This window comes from Culicoides brevitarsis, chromosome 1 (assembly GCF_036172545.1).
Source record: "Culicoides brevitarsis isolate CSIRO-B50_1 chromosome 1, AGI_CSIRO_Cbre_v1, whole genome shotgun sequence".
NCBI lineage: Eukaryota > Metazoa > Arthropoda > Insecta > Diptera > Ceratopogonidae > Culicoides > Culicoides brevitarsis.
In genome coordinates this window covers 43,375,915-43,399,477 of record NC_087085.1, presented here as the reverse complement: position 1 = coordinate 43,399,477, position 23,563 = coordinate 43,375,915, and the positions used below count along the sequence as shown (strand labels likewise).

General features: G+C 23.3%; 1 protein-coding gene across 1 annotated transcript in view; it reads left to right on the top strand.

The window, feature by feature from the left end:
• The window catches only part of LOC134837895 (lachesin-like), a 79,929-nt gene that overhangs the window by 50,521 nt on the left and 5,845 nt on the right, over positions 1 to 23,563 (top strand). The window contains exons 3-10 of the mRNA XM_063853288.1: positions 5,898 to 6,019; positions 6,088 to 6,295; positions 15,057 to 15,230; positions 19,668 to 19,704; positions 19,862 to 19,899; positions 20,063 to 20,116; positions 20,233 to 20,440; positions 22,408 to 22,556. Coding sequence (XP_063709358.1) covers positions 5,898 to 6,019; positions 6,088 to 6,295; positions 15,057 to 15,230; positions 19,668 to 19,704; positions 19,862 to 19,899; positions 20,063 to 20,116; positions 20,233 to 20,440; positions 22,408 to 22,556 — 990 coding nt within the window. The remainder of the gene's footprint in view (positions 1 to 5,897; positions 6,020 to 6,087; positions 6,296 to 15,056; positions 15,231 to 19,667; positions 19,705 to 19,861; positions 19,900 to 20,062; positions 20,117 to 20,232; positions 20,441 to 22,407; positions 22,557 to 23,563) is intronic.

The following is a 23,563-nucleotide window of genomic DNA, read 5'->3' as shown; positions in this document are numbered from 1 at the left end:
TAATTTCGAATAAGTGAAAAATGAAATTCGAAACTGTGGAAAATGGAATTTTAATAAAGTTTTAATATCGAAGTTCGGTACAAAAAAATCCGATTTCAAAAACTTTTAAAGCAAACTTCGAAAAATAGACTTTGAAAAAAATGGAAAATGGAACTCGAAAATATGGAAAATGAAACTCGAAATTGAGAAAAATTAAATGTGAAAATTTAAAAAAAATATTCGAAAATGTGAATTTGAAAATTAAAAAAAATAATCGAAAATGTGAACTTCGAAAATTTTAATAACAAATGTCGAAAATATGGAAAATGAAATTATAATAAAATTCGAAAATCGGAATTTGAGAATAAGAATAAATAAGTAAAATTTTAAAGATATTCGAAATATGTTGAAACTCGAAAAAAAATTGAAAACTGAAACTTAAAATGATAAAAAAATTATTCAATGTTTGAAAATAGAATTCAAAAAATAAAATTTGAAATCATGGAAAATGAAACTCGAAAATATGAAAAATGGAATTCGAAAATGTGAAAAATAAAACTTTAAAAATTTGGAAAATGAAATTAATGAAAGTGAAAATAAAAAAATCAAATTTTGTTGAAAAGTATAAAGAAATCAGTTAAAAAAGTTTTAAACTTAAATTAATGAAGATGAACAATTAAATTTAAACTTAGAAAAAAATTAAAATTCGAAAATATGGAAAATGGAATTCGAAAATATGAAAAATGGAATTTCAAAAAATAAATAAAAAAAATTTAATAAAATTCAATAAATAAAAAAATTAAAACTAATACTTGATAAATTGATAAAAAAAAATTATTCGAACTTCGAAAAACTGAAATTCGAAAATTTGAAAAATTTTCAAATTCGAAAATATTGAAATAAACTGTCGATAAATCTTTACTCCATCTCTGACTTTCTTTTACACGTGATCAGAGTAACCATTTCACGCCATGTCGAATTAGAATCGAAAAAAAAAATGTGTGTCACCAAGATGAATCGCAAGACAGGGAAACATTGACATGCACGCCAAAGAGTTAGCTGCCATTCATATTATTGATTCTGAAGTTACTCTTCTATTCTACTTTATTTTCTTCCCTTTCTTTTCATTCTTTTTCCCTCCTTTAGCGTTACGTAGGTTTGTCAACAAAGGCTTCTTCGTCGTGATGACAAGTCTAATTCCTTTCATTTCAATATTTATTCAATTTGACGTCTAGTATTTTTTTTCTCGGAATTTCATTATAACACACTTTATGATTTATGGGGAAAAAGTTTTCTTGGAATTCTAAGTGATTGGATTTTGGATTGTTCATCGTGGCGTGACTAATCGCCCAACACATGCCAGACAGTTAGTTACAAATAACAAAAAAAAATGCAACAGATTTTTATTTTGTCAATGCACTTGATTGGATTTTAATAACTTTCGATCATTGTGACAAAACAATTCGTTTTGCATACCGCATAAAAAACACCATTTAATCACTCTCGTTCTGTTTTGTTCGATTATTTGTGTTAAATAAATTTTACATTTTCCAATTCAATGCATTATTTAAATTGTCAATCTTGTTAACAAACAAAAACCCGAAAAACGAACAGGATAAATTTTTAAAATACACACACAATCAACTCTTTCGTGCACGGAGGCTTTAAAATAAAAGTAAATGAATAGAATATAATCGTATTAAAATTTCTCTCGGTGCCTGCGTTATTTAGTGAATGTAGTTCAATCGGAATTGCTGCGAGTAGAGTTGTGTTTGGCGAACCAGCACAGGAAACTATAAACAACTTTTGAATTATGAATGAGACACGTAGAAATTTTAGGCGAATTCTATGGGGGTGAATTCATGTCAATATTAATGGAATTATAATTAATTTATAAAATCTATCGTATTGTGTTTGGACTTGTTATTTACAACAGAAATCAATTAATAAAGACAATTGGAGCAGAAGGTCAGTTTGAAATTGATTATAGAAAACAATTCGACTTCTGATACATTTCTGAAAGGGTTTTTGAAGTAATTAAAAATTCTTTTAGATTTTAAATTCTTTTTGAAGTCTTAAAAATTATTAATTTTAAGTATTTAACATTTTGAATTTCTTTTTTTTTATTTTTGGATTCATTGTCCTTTTTGATATAGTTTTTTATTGTTCAAAAAAAATTAATTGAAATAATTTAATAAAAATTTTTAATTAATTTTTTTTAAATTTTTCCACAAATTAATTATTTTCGTTTTAACTATTTTTTTATTTTTTTTTTATTTTATTATAATTTTTTTAATAAAAATATTAATTTAAAAAAAATATAAAAAATTCTTTAAAATTAAAAAATATTTTTTTTCAGAATGTTGAAATGATTTTCTTATTTATTTTATTTTAATTTTTTTTAATAAATTTTTATTACCAAAAATTAATTCATCAGGTTTCAGTTAATTTATCTAAAAAATAATAAAATAAAATATTAAAATTTTTAAATATTTTATTTCAATAGACATTAAATTAAATTAATTTAATTTTTTAAATAAAAATATTAATTTAATTAAAAAATTTTAAAAAAACTTTAATTAAAAAATAATTTATTTTAGAATTTAGAAATTATTTTCTTATTTATTTTAATTTTTTTAAATAAATTTATATTACGAAAAATTAATTTATCAGTTTTTAGTTAATTTATTTAAAAAATAATGAAATAAAATAAAATAATTTATTTAAATTTTTAAATATGTATTTAATTTTAATCAAAATTAAATTAAATTAATTATTTTTTTTAATTAAATTAATTTTAAAAATTTTTTTTTTAAATGGAAAAATTATTGATAGAATTTTATTCTAATAAAATATTTTCAAACATTTTTTTATTTTAAAAATAATTATAATAAAAAAATAAATGAATGGTAATCAAAAAATAGATTTAATTAAAAATTAATTAATTGAAATAAAATTTTTAAAAATAAACTGAAAACTGATGTATTAATTTTTGTATGAATTAATTTTATTTAAAAAAAAATAAAAATAAATAAATAAAAATAATTTCTTAAATCTAAAATAAATATTTTTAAATTTTCAACACATATCAATTATTTAATAATTATTTTAATTTTTTAAATTAATACTTTATTTATATAACTAACATTTATAAAATATTTTAACAATCTATAACTTTTAATAAACAATGCAATTTTATAGAAAATATAAGACAAATTAGTTAAAATTGCGTTCCTCGAAAGCAATTTCAAACTTTGAAACATTTTCCTCGAAATTTATAAAAATATTTTCTCGAAACTTTGTACATTCCTAATTGATCTAAATTAAAGGTAAACAAAAAACTTTTGGAACAAACTTTCACAAAACTTTCTCAGAATGTCTTAAAAACAAAAATCTTGACCATTTCTCGATATACGAATTTTTTTCATGAACTTCCGCAACGCAAAAACCGCCCGGAAACTCAAACAGTGACTTTTAATAGTTCATAATCCTTATTTACTTTCCATCATCCAATTCAAACACTATTTTTCACTTAAGCTTTCTTCCTCCCTTTTTTTCCTTTTTACCTTTAGCCACTTGTGTTTGTCGTGACATTTCACGAGGGAAAAATAACACAACACAATTTTTTTTTTGCTTCTACTCTCTTCGATGATGATAAAAATATGAAAAACAAGTGTTTATCCTGTGGCAATATTTTTACAATAATAACAACATCTTCTTGTACCTACGAGTTACATATACAGAGGGAAGCATATTTCTTTGACAAATAACTCCATTATAAGTATCATCATCATCAGCAGCATCATTCGTCGCATAAGTTACAAAACTTTTCCGTTTTGCGATTTATATTTTTTTTTTCAAGTATGGAAGTTATGAAAGTTGTCGCGAAAAATCTGATAAAAAAAATAATCGTAAAAATCGTGTGTAAATTTAGTGACAACCATCATCATCATAATAATAAAAATTTTGTGCGTTGAAGGCAAAAAAAAAAATTTTCTTCATTTTTTTTTTTTTTTTTTTTTTTTTTTTTTGTATGAAACTATTGACACACAATTCGTAACACATGTGCAGCTTCTCTTCTATATTTATATAAAATAAATGCTATTATACGATAATGCGATGATGCTGCTGATGAAAAAATAGGAAAAACACAGAAAAGATGATTACCGAGCTTGTTTGCAACATCGACAAGCAACGGACATAAATATTGTTTATAAAGTAATATTAAACTTAAAAGCAATATAAAAAAGAAAAGTCGTTTCGTTTCATGAAAATTGTTTTTCCCTCACATTTTTTACTGTTTGAGGTTTAAAAAAAAACTGCAGGTACGAAAAAGTTGTTTTGTTTACAGATTGCAGCAAAGCAAAGAGAACCATTATGAGTTCTGTTCAAACATTTGCATTTTATTACTTACAAGATAACGTCACAGAGTTACCAACAAATTTTTAACGAAACAGAAAAAAAATTGTCGTCTTCCTGTCAATACGGAGTAATAAAAAAAACGTAATGGTTCTGAGCGCAAACAATTGTCGTTGTTACAAGAAATTTCTTTTTTGTTTTTTTTTTGTAACAAGACAAGATAAAATATATTGAGAGTTGTTGAGAGCAAGTCAAACAATAAGCAACTGACATTAAATCAATATTTACTCTTTTTAGTGCTTTAAAGATATGAAGAAAAAATTTTTGTGAGGTTTTTGGTCTGTCTGATTAAAATTTATTTTTTAAAAATTATTTAAAAATTTGTTATTTATTCTTAATTTTTTTTTTAATTTAAAATATGTATTGATTAAATTTTAAATTAAATAAAAAAAAATATTTCATACAAAAATTTGAAAAAAAAAATTAATTTATTAAATAAATAATTTTAGAATAATTATTTTTAATCATTTTAAATATTCTATAACTTATTTTTTACTCTTAAACTATTTTTCTTATTAAAAAAAATTATTGATTTTAATTTAAAGTATATAAAAAAAATATTTTATTCAAAGTTTAAAAAAAAAATATTAATTTTTAAAATAATTATTATAAAAAATTAATAAATTAAATAATTATTTTGAAAATTAATTAATTTTTTTATTTTTGAAGCTTTTAAATAAAATATTTATTCTCAAATAATTTTTTAATAAATTAATTTTTTTTATATTTTTTTTAATTAATTGATTTAATTTTAATTTAAATAAAAAAAAATATTTTATTTAGAAGTTTTAAAAATAAAAAAAATAATTTCTTTTTAAAATAATTAAATTAAAACTTATATTTTTAAAATCTTTAAATAAATATTTTTTTATTTATTTTTAATTCAATTTTTATTTTTAAATAATTAAAAGTTGAAAAAGAAATTAAAAATAAATTTAAAAAAAAAATTTTTTCTTAATTTTAATTTTTTTTATTTATTTATTTTTTTTGTTAATTATTTTTTAAATTATTTATTTTTTAATTAATTAACTTTTTTCAATTTATTATGTAATAAATTTTTTTTTTATTTTCTTGCTTGGTTTGAATTAATTGAAATAATTCTTTTCTGTGTTTGAAAAACCTAAAAAAAAAATAATTTAATAAAATATGAAAACTTACCCAAATTTTCATTAATTTTAATTATTTTTTTTCAATAATGTGAAATTAAATAAAATTTGAACAAAATAATTAAAAATCATTTAAATTAAAAATTTAAAAAAAAAATATGAAAAAGCGCTTTTACCTTTAATTTCGATGACTTTTAATTTTTTACTCATCCTTGTAACGTGAGTCGAGCCATTCAAGAAAATTGAAAGAAAAATGAAAAAAATAAAAAAAAAAGTTTAAGCTGTTAAGTGGATGTCGTCTCCTCTCTTAAAAAGTCCAAAAGATGATAAATGATGTTAGTCGCCTGACAATTCAATTCATTCCTTTAACAATTTTAATTTCTTCTTTCACAGACTTGTCGAATCAAGCGACGGAAGTCGAACCTGAATTCGACGGAACCATCACAAATGTTACTTTTCCAGCGGGACGGGAAGCTGTTCTCACGTGTTCTGTAAAAAATTTAGATAAGTTTAAGGTAAGATCTTGTTTTGCTGATAAAACTTGAGATAAGAACGGAGAAAACGTGATCTTTCGCTTTGACAGGTTGGATGGCTACGCGCCTCAGATCAAACAGTATTAGCATTAGCCAATCGCGTTGTGTCACACAATCCACGTATCACGGTTGTGCATGAGGATATGCGCACGTGGCGACTCCGTATACGACAACTACGTGAAACCGACAGAGGCTGTTACATGTGTCAAATTAATACGAGTCCAATGAAGAAACAAATTGGATGTATCGATGTACAAGGTAAGATTATTTTTTTTTTGTTATCTAACTCGCATCTTCGTATGCAAAATTTAGGCGAAGAAATAAGGAAACGAGTTGCGCAAAAATTAAACCTCTAAGCAAATATTTTTTTGCGTGTTTGCCATTAAAACGCGACTTTCATACCAAAAATAAAAACAAAACATGAGATAATTTTGATTTTTTAAATTTTTTTTTGAAGAAAATTTACTTGAGCGCTTTTTTTACAAATAAAAAAATTTTTAAACTCAAAAAAAAATTTTGATTTTTTGAAATTATTTTTAATATTATTTAATCTCATTTTTACACTCCTAAAAAAAACAATTTAAAAAATAATTAATGATTAAATAATTAAAAAATAAAATTTTACTTTTATTTAAACTTTAAAGAGAATTTCTGATTTTTTTAAATATTTTTTTAAAATAATTTTTTATATTTTTCTCATTTTTGTACTCCTCAAATAAAATTATTAACAATTTTTTTTAATTAAAATTTTTACAATTTTTACAATTAAAAATTTTAAATTTTTATAATTTTTTTTTAAGTTAAAAATTTAATTATTAATTAATTAATTTTTAAAAAAAATTAAATAAAAAATAAAATTTAATTTTTACTTAAATTTTTTGAATTTAAAAAGAATCATTTTTAAATTGTTTCTTTTTTTATTTTAAATTTTTATTTAAATTTTTGTACGCCTCATATATCATTTTTAATTAAATTTAATAAATTTTTATTTTTTTTATGATTATTGAAGCAAAAATTCAAATTTTAAGTTTAATGTGAACTTAATTTTTTTTTTATATTTTTTCTAAAAAGTTAAAATTGATTTTTTTGAAATTAAATATAAATTTTGCACTTTTTCGTACTCCTCATAACAAAATTTTACTCTCATAAGGACAAAAACAATTTTTTTTCTTCTAAAATGCATTAAAAAAAACTCGTTACTGTATTTTTACGCTTTTACCCACGCCACAGCGATACGCGGGCGAAAAATAACAGAAAATATTTATCAAACAAACAACATACGTGAACTGTTTTCCAGATTTTTGACCACGCACAGTGCTTGACTGTGTCGTGTTGTCAGCGGAAAAGCAAACAGTCATGAGTATGAATACTAAAATAAAATAATCATCGAGTCACAATATTTTTGTTGTTGTTATCTCCTTTTGCTGTTGCTCAAAACAATTTTTTCACACACACACGAAAAAAAAAGTTTTTAAGGGTTTGGAAGTCATAAAAAAATGACGCAACTCGCCTTAAAACAATGCACTAACGCAAAAATCATGTTCCTAAAGACTTCTATTTTCATGATGCGATGTAGATAAAAAACGAGTGGATGAAAAAAAAATCTACTGCAAACGCCTCGAGCATGCAATGATGGCATTTTAGTGCGTGGGTCGTGAGTTTGTGCAAGAGAAGCGGATAAAACAACTTTATCGCGTTCCCTCTAAATATGAATGACGAGCGAAGAGATAGACGTAAATTGGCTTAAAAGCAAAAGCATGCAAATTTTTTTAGTCGAGTCGGTGCAACGCAAAGGTGCGAGGAGTGAAAATTCGTGTTTTTCTGTTAATAAAAAAATTGCGAATGGAGACGCCTGGTTTTTTTTATTATTATTGGATTTAATGGATTTCATGGATGACCATTTTTCAAAAAAAAAAAAAAAAATTCCGAAGCAACAAAGGAAAATTCCCAAAAAAAAAATGTTTATTATTAAATTTGTTGGAAAAAGACAATAATATTTATGGAAGCTTTCACACACACGCACACATTTCCTTTTGACTTATTTCACAATAATAATAAATATAAAGTAATCATAAAAAACTGTCGGTCGACCTTCCTGCGTTTGTTCATTCGAAACAGAAGCGAAAGATACAGAAAAAAAACAGGTTTCAACAATTTTTTTTTCTTCACAGTTCGAGGAAAAGAAAATTATTATAAATCAACACGGCCTTTGCACAAGGATAAAAAAAAACATAAATAAATGTGTTTAATATAAAGCTCTACGAGAAAAGACTTTAATTGAATTGCGAGCGTATGATGATGGAAATATTGCTTAGCTTTGTTCTCCATCAGTTTTGCGCCTCGCCTCGCCTTCGTAGATGTCGAAATGCTTAGTCTTTGGGATTATTTATTTATTATTTAAGTGAAATGAAGCGGATTATCATTCTTTATGTTGCTTCCGTTCCCTTCTCCACGCTCCGTTTATTTATTCCAGAATTTTTTTTTATTATTTATTTTTTTTTTTATTTTTTTATGAAAAAAAGCGAGAAAAAAAACTTTTTATTAATAAATGTAAGGCGTGTACCTATCTCAGTTCATTCAAAATTCATCCATCAAGAAATTTAATAATAACGCAAAATCTTTAATGGCACTTTTAACACAAACATTAAGTAAACTTCCGCACTTCCGCTTGTGTACTTGAGAAAGAAGAAGAAAAAAATTTAATTCGTCACAAAAATCAGGGTGAAATCAATATTTGGCGCTATTAAACGAAAATGTCGAACGTAAAAAAGAAAAATCTGTTTAACGATGGAATGAATATTGGGGAAATGAGAGAAACGAAAAACGGCCTACAGTAAATTTTTCATTATTTCAATTTTGCTGTAATGATGGTAAGGGAAACAAGTAAGAAGCAGTGATGCTTTTTTTTTGATACTTACTCATTTATCGGTAATAAAAATGTTTTTCTACGTTCGATTCTGTTCAATGATTTTTTTTTACTCAGACGGAAATTCTGAGGTAAAAAAACTAAAATAAAAAATATTTAAATTTTGGTTATTGTTTAAATTAAAAAAATTATTTTTTAATTATTTTTTAATAATTTTTTTAATTATAAAAATTTAATTTTTAATAATATAAATTTTAATAATTTAATTCTTGTTAAATTTTTAACAAGATTTTTAATTTTTTTTTAACTATGAAAAATTTATATATTTTTATTTTTAATAAAATACTAATTTTCAAGTAATTTCAAAGGTTCAAAAAAATATATTTCATTAATTTTTAAGTTATTTTTAAAATTAAATTGAAATTCATAATAAATTTTAAAAAATTAAGGCGTCGCCTTAAAATATTTAAATTTAATTTTTTATGAAGCTTTTAAGCTCAATAAGACATAAATATGACTATGGAAGCTGATTTTTGAATGAATTTAAATTTTAATAAAAAAAATTAAATAAAAACTTACGAAATAAATTTAAAGCGTTGCTTTAAATTGAAATTTTTTGATATTTTTAATGAAAATGTTTAAGGTAGAAATCACATTTTAAAGTCATTAAGTCCTTTTATTTTTTTTTTATTAAAGCTGAGTTATGAGTTGTCAAAGTTGGATTCAAATTCATATTTAATACTGAAAAATAAGGCGTCGCCTTAAAATATTTAAATTTACCTTTTTTATTGAGGTTTTAAGCCCAGTGATACATAAGTATCGACTAAAAGCTTATGTTTTACAATTTAAATCTTAATTTAAAAAAAAAATAAATGAAAATTAAATAAAATATTTTAAAAAATTTTAAGGCGTTAAATTGAATTTTTTAATTGTTTTAATGAAAAAAATTAAGTTAGAAGTTTCATATTAAAGCTTTCAAGTATTTTTTTTTTATAAAGCTAAAGAAGCCTTTTAATTACGAAAAAGAAAATTCTTATGAAAAGTATTTAAGTTAAAATAAAAGCTTCGAAGATAAAAAAAATTCGAGGATGATTTGTTAGTATGTTCATCTTTCGATGATGTGAATCAATTGATATAGGTCGACTTATTTCGTTACCTTTTCACTTTTCATGTTCTTTTCATCCAGGCTTAAGATATATTTGTCTTTTTAATTACTTATTGGAGCTTTTCTTTAAAATTTTTACAACATTTTCTTTATAATTACCTGAAATGATTAAAATTAATTAAAATATTCAATTCAAACAATTTTTAAATATTTTTCCTTACCTTTGATTTTTTATACCTTTTATACTTACCATTGAGTTTTTTCCTTTAAATTTCTATTTGGGCAATTTCTTCATTTAGTTAATATTTGACGGACTTTCAAGTACCTTCCTGACGAGAAATCAACTGATTTTCAGGGGAATCGTAATTCATAGAAAATACAAGAGAAATAATAGAACAAGTAAAGAGGGCACTTAAAGCTATATGCATTATAGGTATGTTTAAGAGGATAATAGAGAAAAAGAAATATTTTATACAAGAAAATGACTTACTTTGCATTTGAATGTTTCTCCCACTCCAACTAAGTATTGTTATTAAAAGTCGGCAATTTTCTTCTTCGTTTCGTTTCACTTTTTTTTCTTTGTTTTGTCTTATTCCCTCGCAGAAGAAGAAGCGACTTTTTTGATACTTTTTCACGCATTGTGTGGCATTAGCATAACAATGAAGCGAACAATACGACAAAAAAGTACTTTGGAGCAAAATTTATCGATGCTCTTGTGACACATTAAAAGATTTAAAAGTGATTATGTTTTTCGCGGAATTCAATCTCGATAAGGCAAGAACACAACAAATAAAGATACGACAGAAAAAGTTTAATTCAAAAGTCATGCATTAGCATTAAAGATAACAATAATAGGATTAGACAGATTTTAATCAACAATTTCTTTGTCGTTCGTTTCTCTGAAGATTTAATTTTACATTTTTTTCTCATCCAAAAAAAAATCTAATAATTTGTCACAAAATTTTCATAATTTCATCTAATATTAAGGGAAAACATTCAACACCGCCAACATTATATTATATTTCCGACACATAAACTCAGAGGACGCAAAAAAACGCAGTGAACATCAAATCATGGCAAACATCAACGTAGCGACAAAGCAGGGCATCATTATACGGAAACACGGAACAGTTCTCAAAGCAGACAAGCAGAAAATAAGAAAAACATGTTTTTTGTTCGTCCTCGTTGGCGACGAGAAGAGCAGAGCAATCACAGTCGTTGTCGCAAAATTGTCGTGTGTTTGTCGTATTTATCTTAGCACTATGGGTCTTTTACTTACGACGACGACGAGTGACAAACACAAAAAAATTCACACACGCATTAAGGAAAATATTTGAATAAGAAATTATCTGAGGTTTTGTCTGATTTGATGTCTGTCTCTTGATTTTTAAAAGATTTAAGGCGTTGCCTTAAAATATTTAAATTTTACTTTTGATTTTTTCTTGAAATTTTAACAAAAAATAATCTGAAAGCTTAATTAATTTAAAAAAAAATTTTGTTTAATATTGAAAATTTACCCCTAATTTCAATATTTTTATAATAATTTAAGGCTTTGCCTTAAAATTTTATTTTTTTAATATTTCTTTGAACTAAAACTTAATTTCTAAATTTTATTTCTATCAAAAAAGGGTTAAAATCTAAAATTAAAGTTTGAATTAAAATTGGATTGATAAACAAAATATTATTATGTAGTACAAGGCGTTGCTTTAAAATATTGAAACTGTACTTCATTTTTTTCTTTGATATCTTTATAAAATTTCAGCTCAAAATTTAATTCATCTAAAAGTACTTAATTTTGTTTTCAAATAATCAAAATTTTAATTTATCAAAATTTATTTGAATTTTATTTAAGTTACCTTATAATTTAATATCTCTAAATTTTTTCTTAAAATTAAAACTTAATTATTTCATATTTTTTAACAAAAAAAAAAAAAAATAACGAAAGTGTTTATATCTAAAATTATGAAGTAAAGTTTAAAAAAAATTAAATCGAAATCTAAAAAAATTTATGTAAGGCGTTGCCTTAAAAATATTAAAATTTAGTTCAAAATAAATTTTATTGAAATTAAATTTAAATTTTAACTCTAATTCACAAATGTAATACAAAAGTTGCAAAAAATTTTACATTATCTTTTGAAAAATGTCCATAAAGTTAAAATTAGTTTTGATAAATTTAAGGCGTTGCTTTAAATTAAAATTTTCAATCAAATATTATCAATTTTTTTCTCTAAATTTTGAAACTTTTTTCAAAAATAGTTAAACCAATATGAAAAAGCGATTTTGTCACTTACCTTTTGCACGAAAATCCTGAAACTTTTTTTTGTGTCGCTCCATTATGCCGTGAACGTGTACGGATATTCGCATTGGGACACATAAACTAGGCTATTGTTACATTGCCGTCGGCTGTTTGACTTTATTTTGTTAATTTTTGTGATATTTTGAACTGTGTGTGTGTTGTTTGTACTTGACTCTGTTGCTCCTTGTTGCTTTTTTCCCTCGTTTATCGTCGTTTATACATGTGTTCTCTATTCTTTTACAACTTTTCTTCCCTCATCTTTTTTTTCATCGTCGTGTTTTATTTTTTTTAATTGAATATAATGAATATTTTTATTGTTCGTGTTATCATTATTATTGTCTCTCCTCTTCTTCTTGTCTCTTCTCGACCTTTTGAGCTACGAAAAAAAAAAACAAACAGCAAAAAGGGGTACGAAGAGTGTCTGACGAAATGAGTTAGAAAAGTACTCTCAAAGGAATATTTTTTGCTGTTTTTGTCTTATGATGCGGGCGGGCAAGCGACGTCGGGTGTTGTTAAACAACATTTATAATCATTAACTTTTGATGCCGCAGCGATAAGAACGACGTGACCAAAAAAAATTTTTTAAACGACGAAGAAGAAAAAAAATCAGCGGCTCACATTTTTCCTCCCAATTTAAATTAATTAATCCGCAAAAGCTTTAATTAGTCAAGATGAAACCTTTTTCTGCTTTAAAAAGAAAAAGAGAAAAAACGGATGAATGATGACTAAAAATAAATAAGAAACAGACGAAAAATCAATAAAAAAAAAACATTGAAGTCACGAAAAATATTAAATCAAAATTAAAAATAATAAATTCAATGCTTTTGCCTTTTTCGAATGTTTACAAAGACGAACGTCACGCCACGTTAGACAGCATCCGGTTACGCATCATTCAACATCGTCTCTTTTTTGGGTGACGAAAATTTTATATTTATGAATGGCAAAAAAGGAACGACGAGGCGGTGAAACGAGAAAAAAAATTACAGAACCAGCAAACAAAGTAACCGTAACCGCAACAAGGTCAATTTTTGAAACATTTTTTTTTTTTGGTCCGTGAGGATCTAACGCTTCAAGAGCAGGAACAACCGCCGACGCATATGAGGGGAAACCGTTGTAATTTGCGTATAATTCCGTATAAATTATTTATTAATCCTACAATTTATTTTTTTTTTCATGTGTTTTAAGGGGTTTCAAGGATTTTTTTTAGTAAATTTAAAAAAAATAAAAATAATATTTTTAAAAAATTAAATAATTTTTTTTATGAAATTCAAAAAAAAAATAGATTTAAATAATAATTTCAGCAAAAAAATTTTAAAAAATTAAATTAATTTGAAAAAAAATTAAAATATTTTTTTTTAAATATTTAAAAAAAAATTAAAAATGAATAAAATATAAAAAAAAAATAATTTAATTACAAAAAAACTAAATTTTAATTTTAAGCATAAAAATCAATAAAAAAGAATTAAAATGAATAAAATTAAAAAAAAAAAATAAGGAAAAAAATTATTCTTTAAAAAAAAATAAGATTAGGTATAAAATTAAAAAAAAAAGTTGTAGATGATTAAAATTTCTATAATTATATAATATAATTTCATTCAATAAAAATTATAAAAAAATCCTCAAAAGTTTTAAAACAAATAATCAAATTTAATTAATTTAAATTATCGAAAAAATAAAAAAAAATATTCTTTAAAAATTGTTATAATAATTTTTAAGATTTTCTTATGAAAAAAATTTTTCGAAAATCTTATTAATTTTATTAACATTTAAAAATAAAAAAAAATAATTAAAAATAGTTTAATAAGCTGAATTTAACAATTTATAAAAATCATTTAAAGAAAAAAAATTTAAAAATTTTTCAAGACTTTTTTTGAATCAAAAAAATTTTTTTAAATAAAAAATTTAAATATTTTTAAAAATTTTTTTAAAAATATTTAAATATTTTTCAACATATTTTTTAAATTTAAAAATTTAAATTAAAAAAAAATTAAATTAAAAAAAATTAAATTGAAAAAAACTTAAATTAAAAAAAAATTAAATTAAAAAAAATTAAATTAAAAAAATTTAATTAAAAAAAATTAAATTAAAAAAATTAAAAAAAAAATTAAATTAAAAATAATTAAATTAAAAAGTATTTAAAAATTAATTATTATTATTTTTAAATTATTATAAAATTTAAAAAAGCGCTCAAATAAATTATTGACAATTTCCATATTTTTTCAAATTTTTCACATGGGCATATTTAATAACGTTGTTGAAGCAAAGTCGAAAAAAAAGAGAACAAATAAGTAATAAAATAACACAACAAAAAATAATACAGAAACAGCAGGTATTAAAATGTGTGTGTGTCTGAATAAATGACGACGGCGGAAGATGCAAAGGTTTTAAATAAAGCACATCCGCATTAACGTACAGTACCATGTGTGTGTTGGGAAATTGGAGCAACAACCACAGTAATATGGTTAAAAGTGTGCTGCTGTGCCGTGATTTGTTTTTTTTTTGTTCTGCCGCTTTTCTCTCGACGTTTCTCTCGAGCGAACGAACGACGTCGTGTCTGAAACATGAGAAATGATAGAGTGGGAAAGAAACCGTATGTTGTTTTGTCTGTTACTTTTAAGCCGTGCTTATTTATTAGTTTTAACAGAAAAAGAGATTACGAATTAACTGACGAATGTCACGGAATTTAATTAAATTTATTTTTTGAAAAATTTTTATGCGAAAATCGATAAAATAATTTTTTTTATTTTTTCAGTGCCACCAAATATCGTTGATGAAGAATCATCCGCCGATATCGCTGTGCAAGAAGGAGAGGATGCGATATTAATTTGTCGCGCAACGGGCCATCCCCCGCCGAGAGTTACATGGAAACGAGAAGACGGCGATTTTATGCTGTTACGCAAAGCGGGAAGTCGCGAACTCATAAAAGGTAATTTTTAATTGAAATTTTCACGCCGGGAAATTTAAATTTTTATCGAAAAATGGTCAAGTCAATTTTTTTAAATATAAAATTAAATTAATTAAAATTAATTTAAAAATTAGTTTAATAAATTTAATTTTTTTTAATTAAATTTTTTATTTAAATTTAAAAATTAATTTAAAATTAAATTAAATTAATTTTTTTAAATTTAAAATTTAAAAGTTAAATTAAAAATATTATTTTAAATTTAAATACAAAAATAAAATTAATTTAAATAATAATATAATTTTTTTAAATCTTTATTTAATAAAAAATAAAATTTAATTGAAATAAAAATTATTTATTTAAATTTTTTAAATTTTAAATTAATTAATTAAATTAAAAAATTAATTAAAATTAAATTAATTAATTAATAAATTAAAATTATTTAAACAAAAATTATTTAAATTCAAAAATTAATTTAATTTAATTTTTTATTTTTTTGTTTAAATTAAAAAAAAATTTTTTTAAATATTAAATAATTTTTTTGCTGAACTAAAATAAATTTTTAAATTTTTTAAAAATTTTTTTTGAGAATTTCATTTCAAAAACCAACTTCAAAAACTCTTTAAGTCACACAAAAACATCTAAATTAAATTAAAAAGCCCGCAAACCGTTCAACAATGGCGACTTTACTACTTTACACAACAATAAACATTAAACTTACGATCAAGATAATGTAGTTTCGCCGCACTTTTCATCCATTCCCCGTTGCCATTTGCTACACTTTGTTGTCGAGTCATGAAAAAATATTAAAGAAATTTTTTTAAAAAAAGTTTTCCATTATTCAACAACTTTTCTCTCTCAAACTAAGCCGTTTTTCTCGTAAAAACACTTTTTTAAAATTTTATGCAACTTTGTGATAATCTCCCATGGACCAAAAAGGAGAAAAGAGGAAAAACGAACTAATGAAGTAAACGTCACACGAAGTAAAGTACAAAATAATAATAAACAAGGTCGCAAGTGCATGACAATAACGAACAAAAAAAGACTCGAGCACGAAAAGCAATAAAATATTTTCCTTCCTTTCGACCGACTTTCAACTTTGGCTTCGAAAAGAATGAAAAATTTGTGTGGTTAAATTTTTTCCTCCTTGACGTTAAAAAGCGACAAAAGGAAACAACTTTTAATAGTCTTCGGTCCAATGTCATTTAAAGCTTTACAATTATGACGTCGTTCATTGTCCCTTTTCCTCTCTTCACTGTCTTCAAGTTCATAAAAAAGGGGCCACACTAAATAAAAACCATAAACTCAGCCTCAGCTAATATAAAAGGAAACTTTATTAAAATTTTTGGGGGATGTGAGAAATCTCGTTGCTTTCGTTCATTAGAGCAAACTTTATGACATTATCTTGATGATGATTATTATTGAATTAAACCACGTCACGACTAAATGCACGTCAAAGGGATGAAAAGCAGAACAATCAACGAATGTGTTAAACAAACCAAAAAGTAAAATTTCGTTTGATATTTTGGAATTTACTCAAATCTCTGACATGACAGTAAAATGAACAAATTTTTCCCTACCGTTTTTTTTTTGTGAAATGAATTTCGACAGAATTCGACAAAAATTGAATTTTATCTTTTTTAGACGTCTGTCTGAAAAAATGTAAAAAAATCATTAACAAATGTGCATTGGGGCAATATTTAAAAATGTGAATTGGGTTGAAATTTGACAATGTTCATTGGGCAATAATTTTAAAATGTGCATTGGGACATTAGTTCAGAAGTTCATTGAGGCAAAATTTTCGAATTTGCCTTAAAAAAATTTTAGAATGTGCACTGGGTAAAAATATAAAAATGTGCATTAGGTCACAAATTTAGAATTTGCATTGGGATGTTATATTAAAATGTGCATTGGGAAAAATTTCAATATCTGAAAATAAAATTTTCATGTCCCAATGCACATTCTGAAATGTGTCCCAATACAACTTCTGAAAAATTATCCCAATGCACATTTTAATTTTTTTACCCAATGCACATTTTAAAATTTTGTCCTCATACGAATTCTAAGATTTTGAGCAATTTACTTTGATCCCAATGCACATTCAAAAATATTGCTTCATAACAAAAATTTTAAATTCTGACCCAATTCGCATTTTAAAATATTTTTTAAATTTTTAATTAAAAAATAAAAAAAAAAATTAAAATTTTAAAAAAAAAAAAATTAAAAAAAAAAAAAAAAAAAATTAAAAAAAAATTTTTAAAAAATTGAAAAAAAAAATTTAAAAATTAAAAAAAAAATTTTAAAAATTAAAAAAAAAAAATTGAAAAAAAAAAAAAATAAATCTTAAAAGTTGACTCGAAATGCACTTAATTTAAAAATTGAACGACAACTTTTGTACATTATTTTTCTCTTATCAAATCTTGTTTCGCCTTCAAACGCAGACGACGGTAATAAAGCCTTAACTAGTTGTGTTCACTCTCTTGTAACAAGAGTAAGAGAGGGATAAGATGATGGGTTTGATGTCGCTGTTTATATCGAAAAATTTACTGCTTTCTTTTGACAATTTCTTCTTTTTTTTCCTTTTACTTCTCTTTCTCTCATCCAATTTTAAAAAATAAAAAGAAAAAAAGTCGACGATATGACGACAAAAACACTTATGTCTTGTTACCGTCTCTTTTAATGTAACGTTTTTCGTTCACTTTTTTTTATTGTCGATGGTGTTTAAAAACGCCGCACGACAAACGACGCCGTCTCAGGTGTATTTTGAGTTTAACGATCATAAAAATTTCAGATAATCACGGTGTTTGCCTTTTACATCACTGCTTCTTTCAGTTCTCTTTGTACTTGCCTCAAAAAATTTTCCTTTTTTTTGTCGTCTGCATATAAAGCTAAAAATGTAAAAAAAGGAAAAGAGCAAATGTGTGCTTTAATGCAATTTGTAAAATAAAAGCGTGTATTTTGTCATTTGTTTGTCTTTTTGTACTCGTTTTTAGTTGGTTTGGCTACACAAAGAAAGAAAGGCCAACGAATCGTAATTAGGGTTTTTTTTACATTTTTTTTCTTTCGTCATGCTTCATAAAAATCAAAGAGTAGATCTTTGTATCAGTCTGAAAAAATAAAAGAGTTCACTTTAGAAAATTAAGAAAAAAAAATTAAGTCGATGAAATATATTAAAGATTGTAACTGAACATAACATTAAAAATTTATTTAAAAAAAAAAAATAAAATTTCAAAAAATTTTTAATAAAAAAAAATATAAAAAAAATTAAATAATATTATTTAAATTTCTAAAAAAAAATATTAAAATAAAGAAAAAATATTAATTTAATTTAACTTTTGGTTTAATTTATTTTTGTATATTTAAGTTTTTTTTCTTTTTTGTTAAAATAATAAAAAATTTTTAAATAATTAATTTTTAAACTAAAACAAGAAATCAAAAATAAATATTTTGCCAAATTTTTAACTTTTTTTTAATGATTTTAAAATTAAAAAAAAAAAACTTAAAATTTAAATACTTTTTAATTTAGTATAAAAATTAATTGTTTAAAATAAAATAAAAATATTAATTAATTGAACTTGAATGAAAAAAAAAATAATTAATTTAATTTAATTAATTTAAAATTTATTTTTTAATTAATAAAATAAAAATATTTTTATTAATTTATAGTTTATTTTTTGTCAAAAATTAATCTTTAAAATTTAAAATTTTTATAAAATTAATTTTATTTAATTTTTATTTTAATATAAAAATATTTTTTTTAAATAAAAATTATTTAGTTCGAATAAATGTAAACAAAAAAAATAATTAATAAAAAAAATATTTTTAATATAAAAATTAATAAAAAGCTATTTAAAAATTCCATTATCAAATTTTTTTTTTTTTTTTTTTTTTTAAATAAAATAATTAAAATTCTTTACAAATTATAATTTTTTTAATAATTAAAAATTAACGAATTTCATTAAAAATTATTTATTTTTTAAATTTTTCATAAAACCCTCAAAATAAGTAAAACCTTACCGTAAAACCGCTACAAATTTCACTTCTAAACTGCTTTTTTAGTCCTTTTGATGTCATGTTCACACAGTTCGCCCTGATTATCTGAATGTAACTGAAGTCACCTAACATTACAAATTACGGTCGAAAGATAACAGCCAGTGGCAATGACAAATCTCTTCACTCTCTTTTCTCTGGCACATGCATTCCCGTAATATTTCGAGTTCAGTCAAACGAAACTCTGCAAAATGAATAAATTATTTTCCATGGAAAAAATATTTTTAATCCTTAAATCCGCTACTTGCCGTTTATTTTTTTCCTCTGCGGTGAATTTTTTAGCGTGACTTGACCAAAAAATACAAAAAAAAAGATCCAAACATGTTGTAAACTGTTTTTTCTTTTCTTTTCTGCCGCCTCTATTTTTGTATTCAACAAAATTTGCAACAACAATTATCGCTGTAACTGCAGTTGATTCATACAACGGTAGCGAATTAAGATTACCAAGGTACATATTTACAATTTTTCAGCCTTTGTATGCGAAACTCGTTAATTATAACAAACTCTTTTCTCCTTTTTTCCCTCTTTTCATACACATCCGCGTTTTTGTGTGCGTTTTTCATCATCATCCTCGTGAACGTGATGGATGGCTTCAACTACAACAGATTAGAAAGACGTCAAATGGGAGCGTATCTCTGCATAGGTAATAATTATTTTTAATGATTTACGTCGTTTTCTCTTTTTTTTCACTCGTAGGCAAACTATTTAAGTTTTTTTTTACAATAATGTCGCGAATCTTTTGTGACTGTTTTGTAAAGCTTTGTTAATAATTTTTCCTCATTTTTTTCATTCAAACAAATTTCTAGCTTCTAATGATGTACCTCCCGCGGTTAGTAAACGTGTCTCATTGAGTGTGCATTGTAAGTATTTTTTTCCTTCTTTCTGCCACGGAATATGCAAATTATAATTTATGCAATTTAAATGGTTTTTTCTTGTTTTTTTTACATTTTTCTCCTTTTGATGAATTTTTCAACAGTTGCGCCATCTGTTCGTGCTCCAAGTCAACTATTGGGCGCCCCCTTGGGATCTGACGTGCAGCTTGAATGTCATGTCGAAGCATCGCCAACGCCCGTGTCGTATTGGCTCAAAGGAGGACGAGTGCCATCTAGCGGATATTTGCCCGGCGGAGGAATCGGAATTGGGCAAGAAGTAGGACAACCTCGTCCGGAAATGCTGTTGGATGGGTAAGTGTTGGCGTCGTTTTATTTTTATGAAAAAAGGTGAAAAAAATGTGCAGGACATCATATTTCTTCTTTTGTGACAAATTTTGTAGGAAGACATTTGTCATTTGGACTTTTGTAGGATAGCAAAAAAAATATTAATGATTATCTAACTGTGAAAAGAGTACAAATCCAGCTGTCCTTCAAAATGTTTGTGTGTTTTATATTGGAGGTTTTGAAATGTACTTGCAGCTTTAAATTATTTTTACTTCGAAAAAAGAAGTTTTTGTCGAAGCTTTTTAAAGTCAATTTTTTATTTAAGTTAAATTAAGCTTCTCGAATTTTTATTTATAATTTCGAAATTATATTAAGAAGATTTTCGAAAAATTTTAAACTCTCAAAAAATTTTTTTTTTCTTATTTCAAAAAAAAATTTTAAATGTTTCTTTTAATATTTTCGAAATTTAATTAAATTTTTTTTTTTAGGAAAAATTTTCGAAATATATCTTCGAATTTTTTGAAAAATTCAATTTCAATAACAATTTCGAAAAAATTTTCGAAAATTATTTTTTCGATCAATTTTCGAAATTGAAAAAATGCTTCTTTGATTAAAAAATTTTTTTTTTTCAGTTTTCGTAGATTGATTTCTTTCTTTTTTCTCAATCGATTTTTGTAAATTAAAAGAAATTAATTTTTTTTTTTCTTATTTCGAAAATTTTTCGAAAGCTGAAAAAAATATTTTTGATATTAAAAAATTTTATTTGATTTTTTGTTTTAATATTTTTGGAAATATAATTTAAAATTTTTCGAAAATCAAAAAAAAAATAAAATAATTTTTCGAAAATATTTTTTTTTTATTCTCAAAAATTGATTTAAATAAAATTCTACATGAATTTTTATAAAATTTTTAAATTTTTTTTAACATCAAAAAAATATCCAAAAATAATTCTTCAATTAATTTTTAATTATTCGAAATTGATAAAAAACAGTTTCTTTAATTTTTGTAAATATTATGAAAATTTTTTCATTCTTAAAAAAATTTCCGAAAATTAAAAAAAAAATAATTTTTCGAAAATTTTAAATAAATTTCTAATTTTTTTCGAAATTTTTTGAAAAAAAATTAATTTTAATTTTCGAAAAAAAATTATTAAATAATAATAAAAATAATTATATTTTTAATTTCTTATAATCAACTTTTGAAAATTGAAAAAAATAACTTTATTTTTGAAAATTTGAAATAAATTTTAAATTCTATTTTCGAAAATATTTTGAAAGCTAAAAAAATTCATTTAAACTTAATAAAAATTTTTTGATAATTTTAAATAAAAATTTCAAAATTAATTTCAGAAGCTTTTCGAAAATAAAAAGAAATTGAAATAATTTTTCGAAAATATTTTTTTCTTTAATAATTTTTTTTCCGTTTTGACAGATCATTCAAAGTCCTTCTTTCTCACAATGAATGATCAACCTGTCATTTTTATAGCTTATCATCACGACAAATCGCTAATAACGACACACATTCCATCATATCTGCAAGACAAGATCTCCGAAATAAATGAAGATATTAACGCATGATATGTTTCATTGCTTCATATTTACACAAAAAATTGCTTTCTCACATGTTTACCTCTCGTGTGACGAGCTAACATGACAAGTGAATGTCTTTTTGTCTGCTGTCACACATGTGACGACGACGACGACGATGTGTTTAAGTAACGATGACGAAATAGAGATAAAGGACCTTCTCTCCTTTGTAGAGCTGCGACAGATAACACTCGACGATGACCTTTTACGTGTTTTATGATAAATGATGATAATATTATTTGTCGTTTCTCTCGATCTTGTTTCATCGCATTTCAAGACGTTTTTATCGGGTGCTAAACTAAAACAAAAGAGAGAAAAAGTGACATGACGTGGGTGTAATTTTTATGATGTGTGAATGATAATAAAGATATTTATTTACGATTTTTCTCATTTTTTTTTTCGTTTCAGACCCAAATATATGATTACCGAGAAACGGAATGGATTTCGGGGGATTATGACATTGTTAGTTAGATCATTTTCGCCATCAGACGTTGGAACGTACCATTGCGTTAGCACTAATTCATTGGGACGTGCCGAGGGAACATTACGATTGTATGGTAAGATAATATTTGATTTGTTTCGATTTGCCTCGGATAAGTTTGAGTTAATTAACGATAATGATTTTTGTTTGTTTGAGTATTCAATTATCTCTTTCTCTTCATTTTTTTTGAAGTGTTTTCGGCGAAATTTGATTTCTTTTGTTATTTTTACAGTTAATTTTTTTTGAATTAGCAAAAAGGCGATTTTCAAATTTTTAACGGTCATTTTTTGAATTGACATTTACGAATTTAATTTTAATTCTAAATTAATTTTGGTTAACAAAAAAAAATAAATTTTTAATTTAATTAGATTATAATTTTTTTAAAAATATTATTTAATTTTTAATTAAATTTAATTTAATTTAATTTTTAATTTTTTTAAAATTATTTTATTTATTTATTATTTTCCGTTTAATTTTTTAAAATTAATTTTGAAGAATAATTAATTAAAATTAATTAATTAATTTATTAATTTAATTGAATTAATTTTTTTTATTAATTAAAATTTTTGCTTTTCAAAAAATTTTATTTGTTTCCAATTTTTTTTTTATTTTAATTCGAGTTTAATTTAGTAAAAAAAATTATTTTATAAATTTTTATTTAATTATTTTATTTTTTTAATTATTTTTATTTTATTTTATTTTTTTAATTTCATTGATTTTTAATTGCCAATTAGCGAATTTTAAATTTGTTGTTTTTATTAAATTATTTTTTTTAAATTTTTTTTTTTTGAAAAATTTTAAAAAATTAAAAAAAAATTAAATTAAACTGAGCATAAATTTTTATTCTACATTTAAAAAAAAAATCAGGATAAAATTTAAATTTTCTTATATCCCCAAAATGTGATTTAAAAGATTTTCTCTTTTAACATTTTTCAATATTCACGCATGAACTGCATTCAAATCCGATGCACTTTTCATTTTCCATTCAAAAAAAAAATCCAACTGTTTACGGTTCTTTTCATCAATTCAAAGAAAAAAAAATAAGTACGACTTTTCACCGAAACGACGATATTTACTGCAAAG